This window comes from Athene noctua, chromosome 7 (genome assembly GCF_965140245.1).
Source record: "Athene noctua chromosome 7, bAthNoc1.hap1.1, whole genome shotgun sequence".
NCBI lineage: Eukaryota > Metazoa > Chordata > Aves > Strigiformes > Strigidae > Athene > Athene noctua.
Window position 1 is genome coordinate 950,731 of NC_134043.1, and position 17,581 is coordinate 968,311.

Here is a 17,581-nt window from a genome sequence, read left to right on the forward strand (position 1 = left end):
CTCGTACCCTTGATAAAGTGTCAGAACGTTACCTTTGTTCTTAGGTCAAATGATTTAAAAAAAATAAACAGGGGAAAAAAAAAAAAAAAAAAAAAAAAAGACAGACCAGCGATTTCACGTGGCCATGACCTGACTTTAAATCTTAGCCCCAGAAGTTCTGAGAAATGAGGCCCTTGAATGGGATGCTGAGATAATTCTAGAATGATTTCCTAAGGAAGGGAGCAGACTACAATCTTAAACCAAGCAATCAGGCCTTTGGCATCTCACAGCTCCATTCACTCTGGAAAATCTTGCTCGTTGGAATTTCAAATACAAACATTTAGAAATTTTAAAACAGCAATTAGTTGAAAGCCATTAAGGAATGAACAACTGCCTTTAACCGAAAAATGGACAATCGTTTCTATTGTGCCACAAAGCAAAGGGAAGGCTGAAACAGAATGAACATTGAAATGGAAGAAATAAGAGAACCCTAGTTCTGTTTCGATGCATCTACGTACATAACAAGAAAAACTACAGATGAAATATTAGTAAGCCAAGTCATGAATTGTCTGCACCCTGAACAGAGGGCAAAATCCCAAGGACTTCTGTAACCTGCATTCACAATAAAGGTGGGGCGGGGGGGAGAGGGTTAGCGACAGAGAGAGAAAAAGTAGAGAAAACAGCAACACTGAAACCCGAAGCATTAGGAGTACGTTTAAACAGCAAAGTTCCAGCCCAAGTTCATTAACCACCGAGTTCGTTAACCACCTGGCAGGGACGAGCACCCTCAGACTGGCCCAGCTCTCGCCTGCCTGACCGGGAACCGCGGTGTGAGGGAGAAAAGGCAGAAGAGACACTGACAGATGCTGCTATCCAGAGACTGTGTGTTTGTGTGTGCCAGCGCTACAAACAGAATGATTCGGTGAAATGAAGAAAAACAGTAGTTCTTCACACAGGAAATCTTAATTTATGTATCAATGTTTTCTGGTATAATGTAAAAAATAAAAATAAATCTGCAGGTACAAACCCAGTTATCCTCATGACTTATTGAACAGCACCGCTTGTATTTCAGAAACAAAAGGCTTCTATAAACACTTCAAAGTAAACAGCTTTTATGTAGAAAAACATTGAAGCTGCCCCTCTTTTGGGTTCATTTTTATTTAAAGGAAAGATGCTGCCTTTCATTTTGGGCGCTGGAGTCCTTGTGAAAACATCTGCAGGCAGCTCAGCAGTCTTCAGGCTTTGCACCTACGGCTGGTAACAGGAGGAGGATACAGAAGCGCATGGAAGGAGGACAGGAGGTAGATATTTAGGAGGTAATAATGACCATCAGAGGGGAATAATTCAGTGTACTCAAATAACTACTAACACAATAAGATGAGGGTAGACAAAGACCTGCTTGGATATGAATTATCTATTCAAGAGAGCCACGAGCTGAATCACTGAATATTTCATTTTTAGGAAGTCTAAACTGATTACCAAAGTTAAGTTTTCAATATCTGGAAAGGCTAGAAGAGAAGCTGAAAATTTCATATATAGCATGTATATTAGAACATTTTTTAGATGATATTTATAGACAGCTTAAGCATACAGTTGGAGAAGTACAATTTAATAGGGGAAGTCAACACAGATTTGTGAAAGGTAAATCACGTCAGACAAATGATTACTTTTTAAAATGAAAAAGCTATTGATTTAGAGACAGAGGAAACTAGAGGTTTAATATACAGCATCAGAATATTCAGAAAAGTTTAGACATTTTCAGGAAAGTACAATTTTTTTTTTAAAAAATGATTTCATAAAAACTGTTCAAAATAAGGAAGAGGAGTAAATAAAGACTCAAAACTAAGTTTCACCACGCCACCTATGAAGTGTTTGCAGTTACATTACAGAGCAAATGATGAGAAAGGATGAAGCAGTTTTCCATATGCCAATTAGTTTACTGCATTAATAACTACCAGCTATCTGGGGAAGCTCTCTCTCCATCTCCTATTGCTCCGTTTGTTCCATCTTACCTAAATAACTGAAGGGCCACTAAAACAAATGTAAAATAAGGTGTTTCCCATCAGAAAGAAGCATCCTACCAGCCCAAGACTGGCTGTTCTGGAATGCCCCTGGAGTTGTGCTGCTGCACCCCAGGAACACTTCTGAAACACGTTTTGATAAGACGCAAGTTCTGAGGATGACAGAATGGATGCAGAGTGTGGTACGAGCTATAGCAGTATCAGCCAGTGTAAGATTTCTAGCAATCTTTAAAGGCTACCAAAATGTGTAAGTTCAGGATTGCAAACTCTATTACGAAGTACAAAGCGATGCCTTTGCACAGGAATACAGTGGCAAACGGTCTTGGAGTGTCACGCAGATGGGTCTGCAGCGACTCTGTCAGCAAAGCAAGCATCCAGATACCCGGCCTCGTGGTAAGGCACTGGGGTGGTATTTAAGAGCTGACTTAAACCATCTATTTTTCAAAAAGCTTCCTTTTCCAAAAAGCAGTGCAGTTACATTGGACAATGTATGTCAAATGGATGACAAATCAGGAAAGAATCCTAAAAACAGATGACTAAAGCTCTCATGGAATGTAAGAAGCAGCAGACAACCGAACCAGACAAGATGATTTAACTGAAGGACAGACCAGAACTCTCAAGCTCGAAGTCCGTAAGTTGTTCTTCCACAGACATTAAAGGTGGCATTTTACAGAGCAGAACAGACACGTGGAGGATCTCAAGTTGAAGCAGCATTTGACCAAAGCACCACAAATGCAGATAAAGAACAAACAGGTGACTTCCCATGGAGTAGAACTAAGGTTTAACAGAGCAGTTTACCTGGAATCTGGAATACAGAGTTGACAGGAAAACTCAGGAAAGACTGAAAACATTTGTCAGGAGGGAGGGGAAAAAAAAACTTGCCTTCATAGCCACATTTCAGGCAGGAAACCTATCCAAGCAAAGGTAGGCAAAACCCTCTCTCATTTTAGCAGATAATACAGTTAAACAATGCAGAGCGAGAGAGCCTTACTGCAGCTACTGGAATAGATACGTGTATACTAAAAATAGAATTAATGAGAGGAGGAATACTGGGACTATTAATGAAGAACACAAATGAGTAAGAAACCCACGGGAAATGAATGCATTAGGTTAACATTGGTTTTACAAAATCTTAACTATACTTATATCTAAAACCCTCTACCTGTTAAAAAATTTTAATTTGGGTGAGTATGGGCCAAAAATTCTGTAAAACATTTAGCACAAGGCAAGTGGACGCAGTGAAATGACAATATTCGTTTGCTGACGAGTATTCCTTGGCACCAGGAGAAGGTCTGATACAACTAAGATTAAATACCACGAGTATTTTCTATTTAGCAGACAGTTCCCTGGTTTAAGCTATCCCACTTCAAGGAAATTCAGTACAGTTTTATCTAATCAGCTGTACTGTGGAGGCAGTATGTGGGTAGATACTATTTTACAAGAAAAGTAATGCCCACATGCTGACATACACAGGGGAACAAGGAGAACAAGAATTCTCTCCATTTCCAATTAAAATTATTAGGTTATTACAGAATAAATAAATTAGAGCCCTCACGCGTATCAAGCCGTCTTCTACTTTGAATTCACAAAGCGAGTCAAAGTTTTAAAACTTTACATGTTTTTGCTATAGGGACAAAGTCAATCACACCTGTCCTTCTCATAGAGTGTGAGGAAACCAGGATTACAGCCCATTTCTCCACATTGCTACTGCTTTAAGGCAGCTATCAGGTCATTTTCCCATTTCTCATGGGGAAAGACACACAAAAAAAACCCAAACCCAAAAAAACAACAGAATGCAAGAGCGATTTTATGCTAGGCCAAAAATGCCTCAATTTTACAGTCTCCGGCCATGTCCTATTGGGACAGCTCCAGCAAAAACATGTTGTGCACTAGCAGGCTGAATTTATATTCACCAAGGAGCACAGTGATGATGGGGAAGGCGTTATTGTAAGTGCACTGTATCAACAGAATTGGGGTAAGTCTATAAATATTAATTTCCATTAGGATGCTAATGACTTCAGAAACCAAAGGTAATATTTGAGTTCCCACTGGCAAGGCTTACTTGGGAGAAGGAGAGCTGGTTCTGGAGCAGCAAATAAGGAAGCGGGAGGCTGCCGCGAGCGTGCCTGCAGAGCGCCACGGGAACTCTTTGGTGCCCAGGTCAGCAGAGAGAGGCAAGTCCTCTCCACCAACGCAGCCACGGCAGGGGGCTCCCGGCCACGGCAGTGTCACACTTTGTCACACTTCAATCGTGGTATTTTCAACTACTCACTACACTGCCCACATGCTGCGCTCGTGCTGACGGTGAGCGGAGACAGAGTGTGGCAGAGCAGCGCGCAGAGTATTTAACAGGACAAGAGTGTCTGGGTGAAGGTGGCAACCTCTCTGCAAGGTTTTATGTGCTTCTTGTTTTCTCGAGGGGGGCGAACAAGCAGTCGGTACACTCAGCTCAAACTCAGCATTAAAGCCAGTGCCTTTCACAAGTCTGTTGTAGATGCTCTGCCTAAACGCCCTCCTGCTTCAGCAGCAGTTCTGCCTTGGTGAGTTTTAACTGAGAACCACAAGACTTCAGCCTCTTTTGAGTATATGAAGTTGTTCTTTTAATTGGCACAGAGCCAGAATCCTCTTAAAAAAAAAATAATTCATGCATTCAAAACTTCTGTAAACCCCACAAACGTGTCTCTGGAAGCTTATTTATTACAGACACCAGCAGAGATTGTTAGGAATGGTTCAGGCTTTGACTACTGTTACCTGTAATAACCAGGCATCACAATATGTACGCCTGCACTTGGCTGACAGATGTTTGGTACTTCCTGATCATCCATTTTGCGCACAGAGTCTGTGAAAGGTCCCGTAGCATTGATAACGCATTTGGCTTTGACATCAAATTCCTGCCCTGTGAAAGAAAACAGTATCAATCACATACATCATTTGTTTTCCTGCTCACTGACACTCTCTATTATTAATCTATCTATGAACTTAACCTACTGTAAAGTACGTTGTGCTTGTCTGAACAGAGCAGCTGGAACAGTTTTTAAAAATTAACAGAGTTTTCACATAACACCAGATTTGAAAGAAAATGCTTTACAGTGAAATTCCATCTTATCTGTAAAGGCAGAAGAAGGCAGACTGAGTAGAAGTTCAGCTGAAATCTGCCTCTCAAACAAGAGAGATTTCAGTCTCGAGCCGTAGACTTGATAAATGGGATTATTACTGTACAGCACTTAGCATTTTACAATATCATCTTTGCTTGACAGAAGGGTTTGGATGTAAAGCTTAGTGTACCCTGCCAAAACACTAGGATTTGAGTGAAAAATCTGACAGAAGCTAAAGAAGATTGACACTAATGGCATGCCACTGCACTCTGGGAAGATGGCTCCTTTGTCGGTTCATTGATATTTACCAAGAGCAGCGTGCCCTGCTCCTCCTGCCTTCCGTTATTTCTGTGGTTTTTTTAAACAGAATCACAGAATCACCTCGGTTGGAAAAGCCCCTGAAGCTCCTCCAGCCCAGCCATGACCCTCCCCCTGACCGTTCCCAACTCCCCCAGATCCCTCAGCGCTGGCTCAGCCCGACTCTTCAACCCCTCCAGGGATCCCGGGGACTCCCCCCTGCCCTGGGCAGCCCATTCCAACGCCCAACAGCCCCTTCTGCACAGAAATCCTTCCTCAGAGCCAGCCTGACCCTGCCCTGGGCAGCTTGAGGCCATTCCCTCGGGGCCTGGCGCTGGGGCCTTGGCTCCAGAGACTCATCCCCCCTCTCTGCCCCCTCCTGGCAGGGAGTTGCAGAGGGCCAGGAGGTCTCCCCTCAGCCTCCTCTGCTCCAGACTGAACCCCCCCAGTTCCCCCAGCCGCTCCCCAGCAGACCTGTGCTCCAGACCCTGCCCCAGCTCCGTTGCCCTTCTCTGGCCACGCTCGAGTCATTCAATGGCCTTTTTGGGGTGAGGGGCCCAACACTGAACCCACTCAGCGAGGGGCGGCCTCCCCAGTGCCGAGCCCAGGGCTCAGATCCCTTCCCTGGCCCTGCTGGCCAAGATGCTGCTGCTAACACGGTTTCTGATAACGACGAGGCTCCTCTCTCCCACAGGCCTGTGCCTTCCACTCACCCGAGGCGTGCTGTCGTGTCCCCCACCCAGCCGGGTGCTGCCCTGCCGCCCGCCCGTCCCCGCGGCCCAGCAGGCACGTACCTGTGAGGACGTCCCTGCAGCGCACCCCGCACACACGCTCCTTCCCGCCGGCCGCCTCCCTCGTCTTGAGCAGGCGCAGCACTTCAGTGTAATTGGCGGTGGCAGCGCCGTACCTGGCAGCGGTGAGGGCGATGGCGAGGTTCATCCGCGCGTCGTTGTGCTGTCCTGCAGCGGGGACGGGACCGGGGAAGGACACCAGTCACCTCCAGCCACGAGCTCGTGGTATGGAAGGGTGTCAGAACCCATCTGTCACATCTGTCCCTGTCACACTGCATAGGCCTGACGGCTGCTCCCGTCGAGCCAGGATAATTTAAAGATACATCCCCCGCGCCGTTCCCTCGGGACCCTCCCAGGCCGTGCAGCACCCACAGCCCCCGCACACCACAAAACAGAGAATTCGTAGGTGCTCCCCTCCAGTTTAACAAAGGACAAATCCCTTTTTTCTTTACCTTTCCCTGTGCAACCATGCTGTAATTCTGCAACTGTATCTAAGTACTGCTTTGACGGTCCAACCAGTATTAATCAGCAATTCCCATTAGCAAATGTACCACGCAACACTCAACATCCCAGAAACAACCTTTCAGAGTCTGTGCCAAATTATCAGCTTTCTGTAACTGTTTTTTCTCGTATATGCATCTTAACTTCCCAACATACAACATAAAAGCATCCAAAAAAAAAGAGAAATAAGTAGACAAGAATTAATGAAGGATTCTTAACATATATCATTAAAGATTTATTACTGAAATTCCCTCGTTAAAGAAAACCAAGAGAGAGGTGGAAGGACCATGAGGGGAAGATGATTAATTACTTTGAAATACTGGCTTCACCTGAGACTTTTCCTATTTATTATTGCCACCAAAGTTAAAGTCCTGGATGCTGGCTAGAAAGAATTACTATACATTGAAGGGACCAGGCTCTGTGTGTCCTGAATAATTAATTTACGAGAGCGCTAAACTTCCTGAGGTACGATTCACTTCCCCACGTGTCTGGACCACTTCTATCAAAGATAATACTGATAAAGTGATAAATTTGTAATAGATATTGTAGTTGATTTATGTTGCCAGCATTCCCAACGTTTAGTATAAATGGTTTATGTAAAGTTTGGTCCTTCTGATTCTGCCCGTGCAATCTCGAACCACTGCACAAATAATCTGTTCCTAGCTAAAAGGGCAAAGTTATAAAGATGGGATCAATGGCCTCGAAGGCGCCACCTCCCCTCCCCAAACTTCTCATTCTAACACAGCTGAGATGATACAGTGCAATCAGTCTTCAACTCCAAGAAGAAAAGTTATGCGAAGCGTACAGAAACAGTAACATGATAAAGCACCGATGAAGAAACAAACAGTAACTCCAATTCAACCAAGCAAACAATGCCCAGAATAAACTGCAAAAAAGAACAGCAAAACAACTGAGCAAGATGTCAAGAAAAGTTGGGGATGCTCCATCACACAAGATGCATAAGACTAAACAACCATCTGTCAGAAGCGGCAGGCAAATCATTAAATAAATGCATCAACATTTATGCTGCGGTAGTGTCGGGGAATGGATAAAATGACCTTACGAGGTTTACCTCAAACCTTAACATTCTAACGCAGGGTTGAGAGAATGTACATCTCTTCACAGAGGGAGCACTAGACAGCAAAAAGACAAAGGACAGCGACAAGCTGTGCTACGGGAGCAGCTCCTACACAAAGCAGAATACAGCACACATTCTGGAGAAATCCAGGAAAGGCTCCTTGGGCCCAAAGTCGAGGCTTTCCCAAGTGCCGTGCTCTGGAGACATCCCTCTGTAGCGTGGTCCTTGATCTGGGGAACTGTGGGGTCCTGCAGGCTGCTCCGAGTCTTGGCTTTACAGGACGAGAAGCCCAGCACAAACCAGACCCCAGACAAGTGCTGTCTGTGCCCGAAGGAGACCCTGAAGCACCCGTTCCCATGCGGTGGGAAGGACCCTGGGGCCCAGAGGGCTTCCTTACTTTTTGATCCCCTTGATCCATTTGTTCAACCTGATCCTTTTGATCACTCTGTTCTTGCCATCAGTGCCCAAGGTGGTGCCCGGTACAAACGGGTCTCCGCCGGCGCGGGGATTCACCACACAAAGGCAGCACAATTTACAGCGTTAGCCAGTATTAGCTTTGGTCTGTGAGAAGTCTTACTGCTTAAATTTTCTGAGCTTGCCTCTTCCCAGTTTTGTGACTTATTTGTCCAGACCAAAAGCAATTCAGAGAAGCCAATCAGCAGAAAAAATAATGTGGAAACAGGCGCAATTTCTAAAAAGAACAAACATCTAAGGAACAATTGTTTACTAAGCCCCAAGTCCAAGAGCTGCTCAGCATTTTGTTGAAACTCCTCATGCTCTTAATGTCTGAGTGAGCCAAGGATACGCTCGGTGCATTTCAGGGTTTGGACCACTGTGTCCAAGACAACATTTTCAGGCTTTCACTGAAACTCATCCATTTTCCCCTCATCATTATTCTGATGCGAGAAACCTCTTGTTATTACTTATTGCTCAGCTATCCAAAAGGAACTCTGAGTGCCTATGTAATGCATCTGCAGGCAGAGGACTGGGAAATAACCCGTTCCTGATTAACTATACATCTAGAAAAACCCATTGGCTTCAGACTGATGTGATCTACAGTGTGGAGTCCTGGAGTATTTCATAGTATAAACAGCAGAGATCTGTCGAGGTCTCGATTTGAAAGAAATGAAGAGTGACTTACCAGCTCAGAAATTTATCATCTGTGGAGAATAATACTGCAACAGTTTGGTAGAGATGGGGTCACAGTACAATAGTTTTTATACTCAGGAACAGCTTTTTTTTTTTTTAAGCCCTCCAACTCACATGTGCACATTTTCCCCCAGACAATTACATCCAAATCCTGCACTTTATATGCAATTACCTTTTCCTCTTGATGCCTGAGGAAGTGGCTGCTTTCATGCACACTCCCCATTATAAAGGTAATGTAGCCAGATAGTTCAGAGCAGATACAGCACCATTCACAGCTGACAAAGCATATTTTCTGCTGATTAAAGTCAAACGAGCTATTTACACCTGTGCTAGTTTGGAATCAGGACTGTTTATTCCCAAGAGATTGGTATATGTCCTGGTAAAATCCTTACCTCTAGACAGAAACAAAAGGATGAAGCAAAGCAAAGATTCTGCATCTTGACCTTTCTGACTTTTGGGTTAAATGCCCTTCTCCCCAGGTGAGGTTCAGAGATCCTCCAAACCCAAGATAAAAGCACCTCCACGCTTGGAGACTCCCTTTGTTCACGGAGTCCCATGGAGAAGACAAGGAGTAATGGGTACAAGTTTCTCCTGAGGAGATTCCAGTTGGTCACAAGAGGAAAATTTTTGACACCATGAACAATCAGCCACTGGAATAATCCCCCAGGGAAGTGGTAGATTCCCCAACACTGGACCCTTTTATGATTCAGCTGGACACGGGGCTGGGCCAGCTTGGCTAGACCAGGCTTCTGCCAAACAGAGTTGGACCAGCTGATCCTTGAGGTCCCTTCCCAGCTGGGATTTGATGGCTCTGTGAACTTCCTCCAGAGCAGACATGTAATGCTTTCTTGACACGAGCACTAGTGCCATGTCCAGGAGATGCCTGGCACACCCAAGGCACGGCTGTGTGACAACTGGCAAGACACCAGCAGCTTCTCTGGGTGGGCCTGGACCACCTGCTTAAGATAGCTCTGCACCCACTGCCCTCCAAAGCACAACAAAGAAAACAATTACTCCCCCTTGCTACCAGAGATCACCCCTCCAGGATACCATGGGGTTTTCTTCCCAATATTATAAGCCAAAAAAGTTATTTTATGACAACAGAATGGCTAAACCCAATTAATCTGGCATCCTTTCCCGTGAGTGAGTCCACTCCTGCAGATCTAACCTGTAGGCAGTACAGTGGAATGACAATGACGACATTTGCCAGGAGCAGATGCTCCCCAAGGCCCTGCCCTGGCGGGTCCGTGCTGGCTCAGCCCTGCTGCCGGCAGGCACTGGTTTGGGGGGTGGGTGCCAGTTGCCAGCGGGGTGCAGCCCAGCGGCCTCGGGGAGAAGCGCCCAGGAGCCCACTGAGGGAACACACTGAGCTTGCTTTGCAGCTCCTCCCGTCATCTCTCTCGAAAAACACGAGGATGTTTAAATCCTTTAAGTTATTTCTTGCAGGAGAAACTGAAAGAATCATCCCTCTCATTATTCACTACTGTCATCTGCTTGTAATAGAGTACCGACGGAGTGGTGCTTTAATTTGTATTACGGGCAGTCAACCTGGCTTTTAAGAAAACACTGGCCTAAGTGCTTTCAGGAAATTAACACTGAATCCTCTTTAAAAGCCCTTATTCTTAGAAGGCATACTGCTGAAGACATTTAGTGCGTGAAGACATTTTGTGTAAGTGTGTCCTACATCATGTTAAGACCAACAGTGATGCCATTTGGTTTATAATTTCTTCTTTTGTGTAATTTAGGAAAATTCTATTTTCATTCCTTAGTAGCAAATGTTGTAGTTCTTCAAAGACGAACAGACAATGCTTCCGTTGGCACTAAAAGCATCCTCCCACAGAGTGCACATAGTGTACATTCAATTTTATTTTTATCTGTGCTGAAACCCAGCCAGTAGTGGTAACAAAGCCCACAGACTGTAGAAATTTGTTTGTGACTGACTCAGTAGAGTTGTGTGAAAACCCCAGTGCTAATAAGGCCCTCTGCTAGTTCTGGTATATTCTGTCCTGTGTCACACTCTGACACCTATTGCTTTTACACCAGTTCCTGCTTCCTCCTCTGCAGCTCTATTCAGCTGAAGACAAACAGCACACAGTACCCTGTGACGGCTTATTTTATTTTATTTTTTAAGAAGCTGGAAGCTCTTTTAATCCTTAAAGGGTAACTTTTGTTCATGTTAACCTCTTTATGCTACGAACTAACACTTCATTACCGAGTATACCTGCTGCATGGCAACTACTCATGCAACAATGCATGCAAGCACGGCAGCCACTGCCCCAAACGCCCTGGCTCGTGCTGCAACAGCAGAGCTGGAATATGTGGTTCTGCAAACTTCTTGCTTTAAAGAACAGGATGGTCCCTGCAACAGACACAAAAGCCTTCTCACCTCTTTCAAATTACAGCCTTTTCTGACTAGGCATATCTAGTTATTGCTGTGGAGGTCAAGTTTAATGGAGAGTTGGAAATTAGCCATGCAAGAAGCTGGATGACAGCTGAATGAACTTTCTCAAGAGGGCAAATCTTTCCACAGAACCACCTACCAGGCTTCTTCTGAAAGGAAAAATATATTAAAAGAAATATTTGAATGAGGCAATGAGGCCCGCAGTACGGTCACAGTTTTACAAATAAGTAGGTGGGGGTTTTTTTGTTTTCTTTTAAAAAGCTGAGGGGATAAAGCAAACACTTGCAAATTTGTCTCTTGCTTGTACACTGCTCCTTCACCAACACCAGTGAGCCCCACTCACTGAACTAGAATTCTTCACTGCAACTCACTCCCTTGGATGCGGAACATGGCCAGAAGCCCAGCACCAGCATCACGACGGGGATACCACTGGATCACCACAGTGATGACACCCATCATCCCCCAAACCACGGAGATTCTAAAAGCTATTTTAAAAGTCTATTTCTGTACCTATACGTTATATTCTTACAACAGCCTTACACTAGGTAACTGCATGCATGTACTAAAGAAAAAGCATCGCATGAGATCAAATAATTTCATCTGCGTGGAAGTTTTCTTGTTGTGTATATACAAACCTTACCAAATTTAAGGCTGATGAGTGATAATTATATATCCCTATACATAACTAAGTTACCAGGACTGCCCGCATCCTCTAATTTTTAAGTGCTTAATTGCATGAACAGTTTTATTACAAGCATTAAAACAGGAACCCAACATCTGTTGTACATATGGAAATCAGCTATAACAAAGTTTTAGGCATTATGAATCAGCTGGAGTGACTCAAAATTGTTCCAGACTTCTCCGAGAAAGAGCTCAGCAAGTTCTTTTCCCCAAACAGAAGTAGAGTAAGTTCAGAGGTAAACATCAAATTTGACTCGTGAGTCACAAATCATTAAAAATGCCCTCAGACCTGAACTATTTCTTGCTCTCTGAATCACATGAAACTTAAGTCAAAATTTGCTGAAAACTAACAGACTTTCTAGGATACGTAGCACGCACGCATTTGTTCTTGGACTGCTGCAGAGGGAAGTGCGTTCTGACTCAGTTAAATCAGTCCCATCACACCCACGTACCACAACACAGCAATATCACACCAGACTGTTAATACTTCCCATACAAATCATGTATAATTTTGAATTCTGCTTTCCACTACGTTATCTGTGCTGCTGAAATACTGCCCAACCAGGTGGGAAGAATGATTGATACACATCTAAATACGCACTCTGCACTGGAAAAAACCACACACACACCCCCAGCGTATTCTAGTTCTTTAGGATCTGCCCTAAGACAGGTGCTATTTCCAGCCCGCACTCTGTAGGAACTTTAATGGAAAGGAAAGCCTTGAGTTTGGCCTTGTTGCAGGTGAATTTATTCTAACAGATTCAAACTCAGATTTGACACATCAAGTTTAAATAATCCAGTAACAGTCATTTTAAGTAATTCCTTGTTTCCTCCATTCAGCACCAGCTTAGACCAGAAGAGATAAACTTCTCTGTTGCTGTGAGCGATGGAGGTGAAGAGGTAACCACGGGCACCCGCCTCAGGTTCTGCTCCTCAGGGGTCTGCAAGAACTAATGCCCGTTTATCACGGACAGCTACATTTATCAAACCCTAACACGCAGCTTGGGAGCGCCGCACGGACCACCCAAGATGCAGCAGAACCACTGTTTTACAAGACAAGCTTAGGGAAGTTAAGAAATTCAAGATTATTTTCATAAAGCAAGATTAAGGAACAGAGCAATCTGTGACCAAGCAAACTGCACGTATGGGTAAAAACAAGCAAGATCATAATGAAGATTGGGAAATGGAAGTGTGATACATTCCAACTTACACAGAGTTATAAACAAATGAATAACATGAGCAAGAGACAGGAAGCACATAAAAGCTTTGCAAAAAAAAAAAAAAAAACAAAAAAAAAACACCACCATACCCTGAGAATGTCTGTCTAACCAAGCCTACTGCCAAGTTCCAGTACAGAAGCTAAAACTTGTACTGAAACTAAGATATCAGGATACAAAAATAAGCCACGATATCCAGGCACATCAAGCCCAAGACAAAATTTGAAATTATTGTTCTGTGCTACTGCTTTATAATTATGTTGTTTCCCACTTCTTTTGTATCAGCCTTCAACTTGTCACCACAGTCATATTGTGATGTCAGCGTAAGTAAAAGCCCAGTGTTAAAACGAGACTAAACATTGTCACTGTCAGTTTATGGAAACCGTACTAAAATGTCACCGAGAACAACTGACGGCAGCTGTGCCGCGGCCGTGCCCCCGCGCCAGGGAAGGGGCTGGTGTGGGAGCGCCCTGCCGCCTGCCCCCCGGCCCCAGAGCCGGCCGACTCCCAGCGCTCGCCCTAACACCTGAAACTGGGGGAACACTTACGTGTGAGGCAAGCTGGCACACGGCGGTAGCCAGGGGAGCAGGCAGGGCTGCCGCTGGCGGGGGCGTCCAGCCCGTCCCATCGAGCAGTCAAGTAGCAGCGTTTGAGGAGACAGTTCCGCCCCGGACCCAGAGAAACCCAGCGCAGGAACGGACACAGACACGGGCCAGGAGGTGCTGGGCGGGGTGAACTCTGCTCAGGGGCAGGGGGAGCACGGCAAGGAAGAGGAGCAACGTGCAGCCCCCCTGTACGCCCGCCAACACGGGGCAGGGCAAAGAGCAACCAAATGGACAGGCATCCCATAATCTGTTTTCCTTCAACATACACATAATGGTACCCACCGTATGGAACAGTGTGCGTATTAACTAATGACCGACTATTAAGTTCACATAAAATGCACACATATAAATTACAGCAGAGTTACATGCTTCGATGGAGTCTTTCCCCTAAAAGCCACGACACGCTGGGGAACGCTCAGATGTTTGTGGCGCAATGTGCAAATAATGTCGTTTTGCTCAGGAATAATCTTAAATCTTTTAGGTAACATGATCTGAAGAATTATTCCCCGTTCACTTCTTAAGGGACACAAAAAAACCATCCTTTGCTTATAGGAGCATTAAAAAAAGAAAAGAAAGAGGCACAGAATTCACTAGAATATTCATCATTTCCAACCTTAAACCCACAGCGTACAAACAGACGAATCCAGCAAGTCAGAGAGCAAAGCCAATTTAATCTGTGGCTCCCCTGAGGTAAATGTAGTTCACAGTCCTGCCCCCACCCCAACCTCAGCCATAATCCCTGCTTCCTGGAGGTAAGAAAGCACTGGAGTGAGGAAAATTCTGCAGCAGGATATAATGATCCAAAATGACAGGGACAATAATGACAATGAATTTCATGTCTCCCAGTCATGAGCTGGGGATGCTTGACTGGGCTGACTTACACAATTAAATTGTTACAGGTACAGCAGGAGATGCAGTTATCCTCGGCAGCTTTTGGGAAGGACGCCTCCAGCCAAGGGGGACGAGCGCCGCGCCCGCACCCGCCCTTCTGTCAGGAGCCGACGGCCGCTGCCGCGGGGCCGCCCGCGCGGCTGCACCCTTTGACAGAGGCAAAACTGGGTTAAAGACACGAGCCGTTTTCAGCTACTGATTTTATCCCTTTTGAAAATGATTTCAGAACAAAAAAAAAGCTCCGATGGATAAAACGCGGCGTGACTCGAGTCGCTGCGTGGCAAAGAGATCCAGCGGATTTCCCAGGAGAACCGGGGAGCACCGTCTGTGAGGGATCCCGCTCCCCCACCTTCCCCACTGGTGTTTATACTCATGCCAGCAAGGAAAAACACGATGGGGTCTGCAGGCTGAGGCCGAGCCCCGCGCCCCGCCGGAGGCAGCCCGGATCGCCCGCACCAGCCCCTCGGAGCAGGCCGCAGGGTTTCACACACAGCTCTATTAGAGAACACGGGACAAAATGTATCTGCAGCAGCGGGATGCGGAGAATACGCGGAGCGTTTTCCAGGTTATACCTACAGTTAGTGTGCCTGCAAGGCTTCTCCATCCAGCTTCAATCTCGAAATACCAAGAAATATGGTTAGCCGTGTATTTCACCTATAGAAAGTCTTTTTAGTGACAAACTGTCAAGGAGTTTTTATATCCAGGGAAGGAAAAAACCCCTCATACAGTTGTCTGCATCTGTAATAGGGTAATACCCCATTACAGCTCAACATTCTCAAAATATTAATTTGTCAAATATGAATTATAAAGCTGTAACATTTCATAATTCAGGACGCACTCAAATACTAGGAAAAATAGCTACAAGAGCCTAAATAAAAAAAAGCATTTATTCCATTTTTGACAGCTTAATGAATGCCCTACTCTTTTGCATTGATTTTTGTGTGTATGTGTGTCTGTGTGTGTGCATGTGTGCCTGGGAAGGATTTCTCATGGGGTTTGCTGTAAACAAGGAAAGCTAAATCCTCTGCCAAAGCTTCTTTTTCCACCTTTAAATAACCTCCATATTAAAATATTTCAGGAGAGAGTATATACAAAAATACTGAGAACGCAAAAAATAACAAACCATTAAAAATTACTTACATCTCAGCAAGTAGACTGGAAATTTGTAGAACAAAACATTAAACAATCAAATACCTTGGTGTGGCAAAAGACTCAGAGAAGTAGCGTATGTTAATTCCTGCTTTCACAGAATAGCAGTAAATTCAAAGAATGGGGTCCACAAAGCCCTAAAATTTTAAATTCATGACTGATTCCAGAACACAAATTTTCCTTACACACCTAAAGGCTCATCTTGCGAGGCAAAAATATGTTAACAAAAAAGACTGCAAGCACCTCGAGACAGAAAAATAATGCATCTTAAAAAGAACCGCGCTGCTTGGAATTTCTAAACACTTTAAATTTAAATATTCTGGCCAGTTGGATCTCTGCTTTCATGTTTTTTCTAGTTCTTAACATATTGAACTACATATAATTTAAATGGAGATTAATTCTTCCATTTATAGTGCTTTAAAATAACGCTGCCTATGATCTGGAGATCTCAGCCCAGCTTCTCTGAAGTGCCTCTTCTCCAGTTTTCCTTGAGCTACATAAGTGGAACTGACAGATCACTGCTCAGATAGCAGCCACGTTCTTCCCCCAAAATGTTGCCTTTTTGCTATTCAGGAGTATCCTAATACCAACAAATGCTAAATGAAGTCTGACATGTACCCCTAAGAAACAAACTTGTAAGTTGTGGCTTCAAAGAAAACCTTGAATAAATAGGACACATTGTGTACACCCAGGCTAACATCCAACATATGCTTTAGTTTCCTGATGCTGCGACAGAGCAAGAATAGCCTCTGGTAAAGTCTGTGATTTGCTGTAGCTGGTACTTCCAACATTTATAATGTACCTTTTTTTTTCCCCCCCCGTATAAACAATTTTTAAAATGTAATTAAGGAGACCACAGCAACATTTCAGAACATAACAAATTCATGAATAATGGATTATCTGACATGCCACTAGTTTGATCAACAATTACAAAACAAACCAAAGAGCGTTCCTGATCCTTCCCCTCTGCCAAAGAACATTGCCACCAAAAGTCATAACTGGACAGGTGGTTTCATCGAATTAAAAAAAAAAAAAAAGGAACGTACATAATGAAGGTTTTTAATTCTTCCCTTCGGTGGTGGTGATCAACATGCCAAACAGTGAGATGCTGCTAGTAGGTGCTATTAACAACTACAGACACAAAGCAAGTATGACAGAGACAGGAATAGAGAAAAGCTGGAAAACAAAATAAAATTACATTTCACTGCACATATAGAACCAGTTAAGACATCCCATTCTTAAAAGGCCATTTTATTTATTCATTATTTAGGGAAGACAGAGAAGGGATGGACAGAGAAGGTAAAGATATGACCTACTTTAAGGCTTTTTAATATATATATTTTTTTCCACCATTATTTAATGCTCTATTTTACAACTAATCCTGAAAGAACTAAAAGGGATTTAATTCAATCTTATCATCCCCTTCTCTGCTCTAAGTTCAATTCCTTTTCCCTTTTGTCCTCCATTCCTTCAGATTTAGGGCATGAAAGTATATCATTAAAATTAAACTATAATAATTTACAAAATCTAAAGTGCACTTGATGAAACATTATCACTTGAAACAAATTTACTGTGGACAGAACACAGGTTAATTGATCATGATAAAATAATTAACGTGTTAGAACACAACGCGAGCCCGTCAGCCATAGGCTGACCTACAGAGGAGTCACTACGGACAAAATTTACTTCTGAAATGTGGCATGTTAAGAATTGATTTAACGTCGTA

At 44.0% G+C, this 17,581-nt stretch overlaps 1 protein-coding gene across 1 annotated transcript in view; it reads right to left on the bottom strand.

The window, feature by feature from the left end:
• GPD2 (glycerol-3-phosphate dehydrogenase 2) overlaps nucleotides 1–17,581 on the bottom strand; it is a 61,332-nt gene that overhangs the window by 14,789 nt on the left and 28,962 nt on the right. Inside the window, exons 7-8 of the mRNA XM_074911142.1 lie at nucleotides 6,187–6,351; nucleotides 4,752–4,896 (exon numbers count right to left, since the gene is read on the bottom strand). Coding sequence (XP_074767243.1) covers nucleotides 4,752–4,896; nucleotides 6,187–6,351 — 310 coding nt within the window. The remainder of the gene's footprint in view (nucleotides 1–4,751; nucleotides 4,897–6,186; nucleotides 6,352–17,581) is intronic.